Below are 13,315 nucleotides of genomic sequence, written 5' to 3' on the forward strand. Positions count from 1 at the left end.
GCGTATTAAAAAAAACCCCTCTGTGTGTGGATTGGCGAGCTGAGACCCTGATTACAGAGAGCAGCAGGGGGTCCAGTGGAAAGAGATTCACTTTGGATTAGAGTCTGGTGTGTAGTGGGATTTAAAAAAGCAAACAAACAAATAAAAACAGAGCTCTGTGCAGTTTGACCCGCTCCGACCCAGATACTCCACACAATCTATATCTCACCATATAAAAACATCTCGAGCAAACTATTCCTATAGCGTGACAGTAAAGTATTATTATTTTAGGCATGTTTTTTGTTTATGATGATTCAGTATCAAATATGAATTTGGGACTCTGATTGAAAAATAAGAAGGTTTTAGATTATTCATTTCGAAGTGATGACTTTACGGTCGCCCCACACACACAAACCTGTTTCATGCCGACGCTCTGAACAGCCAGAGAACAACATTTATGGGGAAGCTTTTTGTATCTGGACAGATAGAGCCACACCTGCTGCTGCACGGAGGAGCAGGCTTAACAAACCATGCTAAAAATAAGGGTTGCATCACTCAAGGTCATTTCTGCTTTTTGTTTTCATGCCATATTGCTTTCATACGATAGCTGACTGTGCGGAGAGGAAGAATATATGGGGAGAGACAGACGAGGCAAAGTTTCCTGGCTTCATTTAAACCCAGTGGTTACATGGAATGTGCCCTAAACCGCAAGGCCACCAGGATGTCCCCTCAGTCCAGACTCAGAGTATTTGTGTCCTTTAGGGAATGTAAGCAGAACCCTTTCTGACGTTTGAGTCGACGTTTACAGGCCAGATTGGTAGACAAATGTAGTTTAGGTGATATTTACACATCAGTCTGGCATCAAATTTAAAAAAATTTAACATTTTAGGTTCTTTTCTGGCAAGGCTTCAAGAACAGCAATGTTGCCAATGTTCTTTCCAGCAGGTTGTGAGGTTTAAAGAAAAATATAACACTAGAGGGGACTTTTAGTCTTTTTCGTTCTAAGTATTTTAAACACCAGTACTAATTTATGTGTTGACCTAAAGTAAAGTATTCAATTTGAAATTCATTATAACTGCCTAAATAAAGCAGTCAGAATACAGTTTACTTAATGAGAACATCGCAAAGATACGGTGTCATTGTGAAACATATCTTTAGTGTTAGGCGTGTGTGTGTTATGTATGTGTGAGTGTGTGTGTGTTATGTATGTGTGAGTGTGTGTTTAGGACATGGACAGGAGCTGAGCTTTGCACACAAAAAGCGATGTCTTGCACAAACAGCCCCTAATCCAGGCTAAAGCCGTGGAGAAAGACCTGGATTCAGCAGACAACAAAAAGGAAAAAACCTCAAAGCACTGACATTCATACAGAGATTCCTGCAGAAGTTTTCACATTGCATCCACGCCGCGTAGAGCATGCGATGCAAATACGCCGATTCTCGTCACTGTGGCATTAACGTCGTGGCGAAGCGCATATCGGCGTGAGTAATAAATGAAGTGTACGGAGGCAGTGCGGGGTTAACCGCTCGAGGATTGCATGGCTTGTCAGGAACAGGCGAGGAGTGAGGAGAGTGAGGGGAAATGCTCTGTGAGGCATAAGGTCAAATGATGGTAGGAGGCCCAGTGGCTTCTGTACGAGAGCCACTGGGCCTCAGAATGCCGATGGCACAGCGAGGGAGACACTGTCGATTGTAGAGGAAAGCTTTTTGTCAACACACTTCTACAACATGTCACCGTTACTCATCACATGGCGTTGACAATTTGCCAAAGGTTGCCGAATGGATGACTTTGATTGTCATGTTAAATAATGCCTCTTTCCCATCTTCCTGTCACTCCACACTGAAGAAATGCCTTCAAAATCTTCAATATGTAGGTCCTTACTTTTTACATTCATGGCTTTAAAACTTTATTTCAGGTCAGATATCTACCTATAAGGCACGGTTCACATAACTGTGCCTTATAGGTGTGTGTGTGTGTGTGTGTGTGTGTGTGTGTGTGTGTGTGTGTGTGTGTGTGTGTATATATATATATATATATATATATATATATTGTGTGTGTAACAACTTATAGCCCGAGGGTGTGTGGATGAAACATTGTGTCCATTAGTGCAGCCTGGGGAGAAACATTCCTGTTGCTAAGGGAAGGAGGGCTTTAGGCAATCAATGGGATCAATGTTCAGCCCAGGTTGATAAAAGCCTGCCATAAAGTGGTGACATGTTTGAGTGAGTGTGTGCCTTTTTTGTGTGTGTGTGTGTGTGTGTGTGTGTGTGTGTGTGCGGCGCCGGTTTGTGTGTGTTTACGGTGAAGCAGAGGTGATGACAGACTTGTCTCTCCGATACAACACCTCATGAAAAAAAGGGCAGACGCTACGTCCACATCCTGTGAAAAAGCCATCTTCTGTAAAAGTCATAACGTCACAATGAAACTGACAGCAACGCGGAGCATTTCGCATATACATTGGCCTGCCACAGCGAGGTTAAAAGCATACCACAACCACACCGGGGATGCGGTAGGTGAGGCAACATGTCACGGTAAATGACTATCAGAGTGAACTCCACGGTACAATAAAAGATAACTGTAAGCAGAGCAGGTCTGGAATGGCCTCGTTAACCGGAGACACCGAGCCTCTAACAAAGAGAGTATCTTTTTTTAGAGAAGGTCAGGCATCTTTCGGTGTTAAAGGTGAAGCAGCTGTTTTTCTGTGGAGGCTCAAGAATGGGTAACTCAATCTGCTGAGAGCGGCGGACAGAGTCGCACAGAGTCGCACAGACAGTGGGGAGAAACAGACGTGTATAATGCGATGATGGGTCGGGGGGTCCGCGTGGCATTCTCAGCATCAGTCACATAGGTGTTTTAATGAGGGGACCCGAGGGCCCATGGCATAGTTTTACTGACCCTAAAAGTTTTAGGGGAGGGGTCCTCACACCCCTGCGGCCTCCACAGTGAACAGCTGCAACGCACACCCTCTCGCTCACCTCTCGCTTCTCACATGACTAATCACCGCCACTCTGCGGGGTTCAGGGCAATATCACAGGGAGGACATGACCGCTCCTCTCCCGAGGAAGTGAGACACACACACACACACACACACACACACACACACACACACACACACCTAACACAAGCCTGCTATTGTTCTGGCCCTTATTTCATCTGGTCCTACACAAATAACTGGGCCGTCGAGATATCTGACCCAGCGAGCCGAGGCTGTTCCATTTGGAAACTTCCTTGTTTCAAGGAAATGGAATTGGTCTGGAACGTTTAATAATCCTCAACATTGAGTCACTTAAACCCTCACATCCTGTTAAATCTCGGTACACTCAAATACAACACATCATCATCTCATCATCATCATCATCGTAAGCATTCCTTACCTCTCCCATAGAAGTACTTGTGGTAGTAGTATGCGCCCAGGTCGATGTGCTCAATGATGTAGCGTTTGACCTTCTCCCTGTGGATCGGCTGGTTTTCTCGAGGCACCTCCAGCACAGACACTCCAGCATTGGTGCAGTGGGAACTTAAAGAGGATTCAAAAGAGCAGCTCTCTGACAAACCACTGTAGTTGGCACTGTTGGCTCTGGAGAGGGAGATCCTCCTCTCGCCCTCGCCACCGATCTCGTTGCGGAAGTGCGGACAGCCTAGCACTAAGCTGTTGCTCTTCCCGTCCCCCTCGTCGGCGTCCAGGTTCTCCTTGGGGTTCAAGTCCTCCCTGCTGCCGAGTGGAGACTCGAACATGGGGGCGTTGCCACTGCTACATCCTGCTGCTCCGCCGTCGGGGCACCCTGCTCCGGGTCCAGCCAGTGCTCCACCTCCGGGCACCTGTGGTGCTCCGAGCCCTCCGGCTGAGGCGGCTGAAGCCCCGGTGGTGGTGTTCTTCCTCTGGTTCAGGGTAGCTCTGCTTGCCACCGCCTCGCTGATGTTGAAAAGAACACTTTGGACGTCATAGTGCGCAAAGCATTTTTGGAAGCTGAGCGGCCGCCGGTCGTCCTCTATTGAGAGCCGCAAGGCGTCACTCTCGCTCTTTATGGTCCGGAGTTTCCGGAACAGAGACGTTTCGGATGATTCCGATTTAAGGCGCCTCATGAAGGACCGCTCCGGCTCCCGGCTGTAAATGAGAGAGTTGTCTATGTAGTCGTAGCCCGGAATGTGGACTATCTCACCCCTGGCGATCTGGGCCGCTGTCTGAAGGCTGGGGGAGAGGGCGGCATCGCAGCGCAACAACTCGGGGAAACCCATGGGCGGTATGCTACGGTGGTCCAGAGTGTCCACTCGGTAGCCTCTCAGCATGGTGAAGAAGCCGTCTCCGCTCAGGCCCTGGCGGTCAATGGAGGACGTGCTGCCGTATTCGCGGTGCAGCGAGGCCCCGGTGTTTGGATTGACGGCATTCTGGTCCATGATGTCCTCAGAGTCAATGTCGCTGATGGTAACATCGCTGTTGCTGCGCTGGCGGATCGGATGTAGACCCTTCAGCGGGGAGTGGCTGAGGAGGTCACTCAGTGTGTATTTGTCAGAGTAGTCTACCTCCAGACACACTGACTCGCCTTGCTCCAGTATGTCCACAGTATGTTCCTGCTGGCCGTTTTGAAATACAGGTATGACACTCTGATAGTTCGGCGAAGGCCGTCCGTCCCATCCATCATTCCTCGGTGGCCAGTCTGTCACCCTGGCCCTGACGCCCATTTTAGGCATGGCTGGATTACCATTTGTTTTCCCTGCGCCTTCGGCTTTCCCCTGCATGTTGGGGGCTGGCGGTCCCATGCTACCATTCAGGGCTTTGAGTTTCCTGTTGAATAGCTCCTCTGACTGCATGGCTCTGGAGTATTCTTCTGGGCCTCCCACAAGTCCCACGAGGTTTGGTTTGTTATCCGTCACAGGGCTCAAAATACTCATATCCTGCTGGCGGACTCCTTGAAGAGCAGACTTCCCTTCTTCATTACATCATGTGATTCGCTCACTGCCGAGCGGAGGCGGAGCCTCTTTCCTGAGTCAATGAAGCAGCCGTCGTCATAACTCACAGAAGGCGGCTGGCACAACGATCAACACACAGCATTTGGATGTCAAGGACAAGTGTCTGAGGGGCGCTGAGAGACAGCGGCGTGGAGTCTTTTCTCACAGCGTGCCGCCAACGTAGAACGACAGCTGGAAGAATTAGATCTGTGGCACAGAAAGGAAAACACAGAAGAAAATGTTAGCACACGGCGAGAGGGTCAGAACATTGTAACAGAGACATTTTTATTGAAAACATAGGGAAAAGCAATTTGTGTTCCTCAAAATGACCCAAAACGCAGCACATTCAGTTCAGCTATAAAAATGATCACACTGCTTACCTAAATTGCCTGTACCCTGTCATCTTGTAATAAACTCCAACTGAGGGTTATATAGGGCTGCATTAGCTTTGGAACAAATGCAGAGCATATCATCGAATACGGCTAATTAGTGTATTCGAGAGGAGCTGGTGCCATTATGGGTTTATAACTAGATAGATGTATATCTTTGCTGGTGCTTCCAGCCAATGCCTAACAGATGGCGGTGAAGCAAATTACAGCAACAAGAGGCAGATGTTCAGCTAAATGTTCACATGTACCAATATCTGATCCAACCGCTCGCAGCATCATCAAGCTGCAAATTATACAGGGGGGATGGTTTTGCATATTCAACGGCAACGCCACAACGCCTTTCAAACCGGATGAAGTCGGTTAGGAGGGAAATTAACAAGAACCCAATGAGGTAAACTGGCTATGACAAATCAAAATGTATTTAATGTAATATAATACACATAATAGCCACAAATTCACTGAAATATGACGTGGGGGTCCACTCCACTACAGAAAAGAAAGATTGCAAGTTCTTTTCCCCTTGTTCAGTTTTGTTCAACTGGGGAAATAATAAACAGACAAAAGGCTGACACCAGCAGTTTTTATTCATTAACCTGAACATCTGAGGACAGAGGGAAGGAGAGCGAAAACATCGGTTCGCTTGTCCTTGAAAAGCTGATTCGTTCCCTCTTGGGTATTTCAGATGTCAGATACACATTGTGCTGCAAACTCACGTGGTTTCCATTTGTATCTGTAACGTCTCTGTATATAAGAGCGGAGACTTTTGGTAAACAGGCGCCGGGTTGGTCACATATCCTCGGCAAACGATTTGACATGGACAACGTAATAAAGACGCTGCCAGACGCTGAAAGCAAAGAGGAAGTGAGCAACTCCTCTTCCATCAATCCCATCCAAAGCTATTAGATATGTGGTAGGGTACAGTGGGGGTAAGTGACTGAGGTGTTACACTGGAACGGATTTGTCTCCACAAAAACTGACTTCTGCATGGAAGATCACACCATGTCACAATAGAGACTACAAGTCTTCCTACGTTGACCTAAATGCTTTTCTCGTGTTCTTTGGGGCTGCCAGTGTGCCTCCTTCCTCATTCCACTGCAATCACGTGAAAACCCCATGAGTTAGCAAGCGAAGCCTCCACTTCACAGAGGCACTGGATTGCCAGTTATTTATGTTTGCTTCAGTGGAGATGAGAATCCTTGTTAAAGCTATTGTCGTTGTGAGGTCTCGCTTTAAACGTGATGGACAAAGTCGGGCAACGGCGCCCCAAGCTTTGCTGCAGCTCCGTATACGATATATTCTGTTCCCAGACAACTGTTTACATTTCTCAATTATTGATAAGGAGGAGGGTAAACTATTTTGGGATGAAAATGTGGGTCACATCAAGATTAGCTACAGGCCAGACTCAGACCAAATACACTGGGGGACGACTCTGAAACATTGTAATAATAAAGCGTGCGCTTCAGCCGGGGCCACATACAGGTTAATACATGCATGACCCAAATGTGTATGAATAGATTGATAATGATACCTCCTCAGTTAGATGTACTGCCAAACTACCCACAATCCTCTCTCTCTCTCTCTCTCTCTCTCTCTCTCTCTCTCTCTCTCTCTCTCTCTCTCTCTCTCTCTCTCTCTCTCTCTCTCTCTCTCTCTCCTCTCTCTCTCTCTCTCTCTCTCTCTCTCTCTCTCTCTCTCTCTCTCTCTCTCTCTCTCTCTCTCTCCTTCCCCCCCCCCATTGCGGACGGGTCTGGTTGTGAACACGGCTTCGTTCACAAGCCAGAAACTGCAGTGCCACTGTATTTACAGACGAGGCTTAGAGAGGACAGCGTTGTGTCATGTGAATGCATAATATAGCGACAAGGACTGTTCTGGGAAATATGTTTGTCCCTTAGAACTGGCGAATGATAAATAATGGATCATCTGCCGGGTTGTAGCGGAGTTAACAATACCAAAGCAAAGCCTCATTGTCAATGCAGACAACATCCGAGTTGTCTACATTGACAGATTTGGGTATGACGTTAGTTTTGGTTTTATTATTTCAACATAAAGCAATGAACATGTGTGAAAGTTACAGATGTGAATTGTCCCATTCAATATTTGGTAAAACCATGACTGATATTGTCTAATTTCTGAATCATACATATGTATACCAATGATTACCACTATATGAAGTATAAACGTGTAGATCTGGTGTATTTGCTAATAAGGAGACTAGTTTCAGAATTATTTGTCTTCAATCTTAATTCTCAAATTGACAAAAAGAGAATAAAGGAATTGTGACCTCTTGACCTCTGTTAAACCCACTAAATAGCCATCACCCCATGCGAGATATCCTGTCCCCAAAACAAACAAAGAGCCTTGGGAAATGACTCTAAACATATTTTAGGTTTCTATAGTCCCTTTCACATATGCAGCCCATCCCTGAAATATTCAATATTCATTTCCTGCATGAGCTCATGTGGGACTGGGAGCAGGCATCAATATTCAGGCAGAACTGCCAATTTCCCACCTCGAGACATTACAGAGAAAATGTTGGTATGGCTGTGTTGTGACTGAAAGCAGTAAGATTGCACATAAGACCCAAAAGGGTTAAGTCAGTCTGATGAAAGACGCTTTCACAAACCAATCGCAAGACGTATTTAAATCTGCGACGTGTTTATGGCTGAGATTTTCCGCCCATGTTTTCGTGGGTGATTTAATAACTAAAACATTGTCTCGCAAACTTGTGGAGTAACAAATACACAACAAGTGTAACAATAAAGAACACTGGCATCAGACAAAAACAGCTCCTTGCCTAAAAATTACAAGAGACGTCTCCGAAGGCCCATCACGATAATTACAGTATTCAATTCTCGTACAATATATGGACATGACCTCCATCATTTTTACGACTCAACTAATAAACAGCGGAGTTTTCCCTACAAATATAAGACTTGAGCATTACTCAAACGTTGCAATTTTTTTTTTTTTTTTAGAAACAGAGCTGAGAGTCAATTTTATTTATTGTTTTAGTTGTGTGGTGTTATTTAATTTGTTTTATTCATTTAGTATATAAAAAAAAAAAAATTTGCATTGCATTTCTTAAGTCTGAATATCTTAATAATAAAGTCCATTGCTCTTTGAAAGGGTGTCGGCTTCTTGGGTTATTGTGCTTTTATATTAGCAGTGCCATAAAACGGTGTTAAACTGACGATACGTTGTTTATCTTAGTTATCGTGACAGGTTGGTACACCTTGCCCCTTCTTCTTCTACTTGTGTTAAGTTTTATGGCAGTTGGCATTCGTAAATGTAGCATAACCGTCTTCCTTATTCCGGTATTGCCACGGCGTGTGTGAAAAAAGACGGAAATGTTCCTTAAAATCACTAGCGGTGCCCGAGTGTCCCGGTAGTTTACCAAGAACTATGTGTGAAAGAAGCTTACGTCAACAGAAATCCACCTGAAGTCTCTTTCCCAGTCGTGACAGAGCGGAGCGGTGACTATACGGCAGTCTGCTGACCACCAGCACCAAATGTCACGCGTCGACTGAACGCGGTCCTTTCACACTCACAATTAGAGCTGGTGACAGCAAAATGTGCCACCTGTGCAAACAGCTTCATCAATGGGGGACACTCCGACAGAGGCTTTGACGGATGACTGAGAACACGACGAACAAAGAAGCCGACATACTGTAATCTCCATGCATGACAACAAACCGGCAGGAATGAGCTTTCACAGTAGAAAAAAAAACAATAAAGAAAAATAAGATAGAGGGCTCTAACGGTGTCAACACTGACAAACCCCCCAAAAAACAATCAAAGCTTAACGTTTACGATCACAGTTAGGAGAAAACAGGATCATGTGATCGACTAAAATGAGAAGAAAAAGGGAAAACATTAAGCAATAAAAAGAAAAGAAAACACATCACCAGTGTTATATAGCTTCCTAGTTTCACCTCCAAACTCTTTCCAACTGGTTGTGAATTCATAGTAAAAAACAACAGAAACAGGCGACTGGTCTGTTTATGTTCATACTGTCTCGACTCTCCTTGTTTGTGCTGCTACACGGGGTCAGCAAAGGGTCAGCGGGCCTTTATTTCACGTCGTGAACAGGACAGGATAAACCAGTGAACATGGTGGTCTGCGTTTCCCTTTCCTGCCTCCTATTAGCTACTTTCACTGCGACAGTGATTAATGAACACAGTTGCACCATGTCTCATTTCACATCCACCCCCCCCCCCCCCCAAACTAATAGAGAGAGCCACAGGCTACTTGGTCAGCAGAATCCATGTTCTTTGTGACCTGAAGGAGGCTGTTTTCTGTCCTTGCCTTCGAGTGTTTGTGTGTGTGTGTGTGTGTGTGTGTGTGTGTTGTGTGTGTGTGTGTGTGTGTGTGTGTGTGTGCGCGCAAGGGAGGCAGCAGATGGAGGGTGGGCGGTCTGCTTTGCTAACAGCCCTTTATTACTGGAGTAATGCATCGCCATTATGGCTGTTTAAGACACATGGCCCGGTGAACAGGGGGAAGGGGACGGCGAAGAAGAGATGGGGAGAGAAGAGAGAGGCCTAATTACAGTAATGAACTCATTCTCCGTCTCTGATGTCGGAAGAGTCCGTCTTTCATCTCGGTCCATCCAGAGTGGAGCGGCCCAGCGGTTCTGCCAGGTCTTAAAATAATCCTCTGACATTGTGGCCTGATTAAAAGGCCCGGCAGATATTAATACGCCGTCAGAAAAAGTGCAGGCGTTCCGTCCACCGTCCTGAGAGTAATGGACCACTAGCGCCGATATTTCATCACCCGAGCAGGACACACACGGCAAGATGTCAGCCAACTCTGACAGACTCTCTCGACTGACTTCTCATTAGTCACTTCTACAACTCCCACACAATTGTGAAGTCCCTCTGCACAAAACCCTGGATTGTCTTTTTGTCCAAATTGTCCACGTTTGCAGTATCGGTTTGATCAAACTGGGTCGTGAAATACGGCGACATGAGCGAAGAGTGAATTTATGTATTGAGTCACAATGCAAAGACGTTCCAGCAAAACAGCGGCGCACATTTTAAACGGTGAAGTTGAATTTTATGCCGGTTGCAAAAACACATTTCTTGCACAACATTATTAAGCTTAATCCACTCAGAGCTGACAGCACTTAAGGAAATTAGGCACACACTGTATGCTCAGAAAGCAGGGCCATGTCATAAGCCCTTTAAAAGATATTCTGAAGAGGAACGCCTAATCCTCCGCATGCCTGATTTGTTGACAACGCGGCCCGTTTCAGGTAGCGGTGACGCTCTGAAAAAGCCAAACCTGTCACTTTCCTGAGACCTAAGGTTACGCTTCAAAACGTCTTGCGCTCGACGATGTAGCAGAGGTTTGGTAAATTGTGTGTCGAAATTGCAAAAAAAAAAAAAGTCACCCGGGTGTCACAATTATGCGAGCAAAAATATCAAAATTTGCATACGTTTGGACATCAAAAGGCACAATTCAGCGGTATGATTCTGCCCGTACACCCATTGTGCATGATTACAGAATATTATAACAACATTTGAGCCCTGCTTTATACTTTCTTGAATTTTCACACTCAATAATGTCTTCCACAGTGTCCAGCCTATTGCACCTCGGGTCACACATGTTTATTTAGCCCCTACCAAGACGCTGGGTCACTCGGAGCCCTGGGGCTGAACACAGACCTGTGATTATAGCCAATTATCCTTAATAAAGCCCGGCGTAATTGAGCCATATTAATGCTCCTCTGTTCTCTGCGAGCAGGAAGTAGTAGCTGGCCTCGTCCCAAGACGCCTCGACCTCCGGAGCTGAAGCCAAGCTGCGATGCAGTCATCCTCTCCTCCCGCAGCCAAATTGGGGGTGCAAATGTAGGTTAGAGGCCAAGATGATTACACCAATTTTCCAGCTCATGGACTTCATCATATAGTGAGTCAGACGGCATTACTATGTGAAGCAAAATCCCTCTAGGTGCATTCACTACCCCCCCCCCGTTTATTTTGGTTCCTTGTTACCTGCCTTCTGCTGTTTAGTGTTGACAGGCTGCAGCCAGTCAAACATTTGGATGTGTCACACCGTGTTCATCATTAACACAGAGGAAGGGAAGAAATCCAAGCGGAAAGCAGACACACCTGAAGGCACGTTGCTTATGCTTCACTGCCCGCCGATTGATAGCTCAATGAGCTCACAGTAAAAACAATGAATCACATTCCATGTCACATCACACTCAAATACGATCAAATTCACGCCAGTTTTAGGGCTCTGTCCTCCAAGGAGTGTGGGAGCTCTGTGTTCAATCCTCTATCGAGAGCAGCTGTTGCAACCTTGCGGTGGGAGTTGGAGGGGAGTGCGCGATGGTTTTGGGCAGGAACAATATTAAATTCATCACACTTTCAGTCGGGGGAAGGAGGAAGCGGACTGCAACCAGACACGGGCATCTCCAATCTGGTGAAAAAACACTCGCGTTTCTGCTTCACTGGAGCGATTCTCTACCTTAACTGGGTTAGGGCGAGGGAGGATATGAGGCTGAGAAGAGAAGTGAAAATGGTGAAGTGGGGAGGAGGAGAAGGAAAAAAAAAAGAAAGAATGGGAGTTTTGCCAAACCTTGCTCAAAAGACATTTGTGCCATTAAACCACAGAACCAATTAATTGGGCGATGTTATCCTTGAGAGTTCATTACTGGGGCCTGGGAAACCAGTCATGCCATCTTACCCAAGTGCCTTCAGAACCAGAAAGGACACTTGTTAAGAATGTGTGTGTGTGTGTGTGTGTGTGTGTGTGTGTGTGTGTGTGTGTGTGTGTGTGTGTGTCACTATGGCCCAAAGAAAACCAAACGCACCATTCAACATCTCCCTCTTTCATCCCCTGCTCGCACCATTCAATCTCACAGCGGGGAGGAATCTCCCACCAGCTGACCCTCGAATTAGCACTGATGCTAAAGCCCCGCCATTAATGGCCGAACCCTCCCCTTCCTGTACGCGGCGATACCTCCCTATATGTGAGCCGGTAAGAACCCAATCATCTCTTATTGTGGCCCAGACCACCAACCGAAACACCCCGATGTGCCCATATTGCCTGCAGGGGAGTAATGCTGAGATTTTAATGGCCAGTGTGAATGGAGGGTCACACCCTCAGTGGGAGGGAAGGAAACCAATGAAATGAGTTCCAGCCAGCTGCCTTATCGAGCCCTGATATGTGGAAACTAACAGCAAATCAAATCCAGCCGAGCTATCCTTTACAAATGGGTGAGAACTTAACAACCACAGATGCCAACATTTATTTAGGTTAAGCGGACTTGGATAAGTAATAAGCTACGGAATTTAAAAAATAATACTTTTACAATTTAAAAATCACATTTGGCATGTTCTCAAAGGCTCTGGGTGTGACTGGAGGTCTGTCCCTGCAAGCGAGAGGGTACGTTTGACATTTCGTTGAGACATAAAGCCAGAAATGCTGATGGTGAACGTTTAAGTGAGTAGATGCACAAGATACAGCTGCAGCTAAAACGTGAAGCTTATGTTACAGGAGGCTGGAGGAGAGGATTTAGAACTGCTGCCGGTTCTGTTTTACAGTGACAAAAAGCAGACGAGGACCTAGTTTGTTTGTTCCCCAAACAAAGCAAGGGGACAGAGTGGACAGATTACTCTTCTTTCTTTTCTTTTTTTTTTAAATGGAGGGGTACAAAAGAGGGGAATGTGTGCCAGCCGTTTTTATGATGTGCCAAAATGAGTTTCCCCTTTGATCAAAAGTCTTCTCCTATCCGTGTTGTTCAAAAGGCAAGAAAGCCATCAACACTCCAAGTTAATTCACTGCATAAGAAGAGTATTTAAATGCTTTATTTTGACATATTCTTTATTTTATGTTGGTGCCATGAGTTAGGAGCTGATCAGATAATTGCACGTTTCTGTAAAACTACAGTACATTACCAGTACTTCTTGTCGAATCTAGGCAACATGAAACTTGGACATGGACTCGCCTCGAAAGTATTCATCTTGATGTCAAAGTTGGTCTATTTACCTAGTTTGGA

At 45.8% G+C, this 13,315-nt stretch overlaps 1 protein-coding gene across 1 annotated transcript in view; it reads right to left on the reverse strand.

Moving 5' to 3' along the window:
• Positions 1-2,725: 2,725 nt before the first annotated feature.
• The window catches only part of LOC137877834 (signal-induced proliferation-associated 1-like protein 2), a 30,866-nt gene continuing 20,276 nt past the window's right edge, over positions 2,726-13,315 (reverse strand). The window contains exon 2 of the mRNA XM_068717990.1: positions 2,726-5,131. Within this exon, the coding sequence (XP_068574091.1) occupies positions 3,332-4,867 (1,536 nt within the window). The 5' untranslated portion in view covers positions 4,868-5,131 and the 3' untranslated portion in view covers positions 2,726-3,331. The remainder of the gene's footprint in view (positions 5,132-13,315) is intronic.

Source organism: Cebidichthys violaceus, unplaced genomic scaffold (genome assembly GCF_023349555.1).
Source record: "Cebidichthys violaceus isolate CVI_PGR_0920_01 unplaced genomic scaffold, fCebVio1.0.p SCAF_10, whole genome shotgun sequence".
Lineage (NCBI taxonomy): Eukaryota > Metazoa > Chordata > Actinopteri > Perciformes > Stichaeidae > Cebidichthys > Cebidichthys violaceus.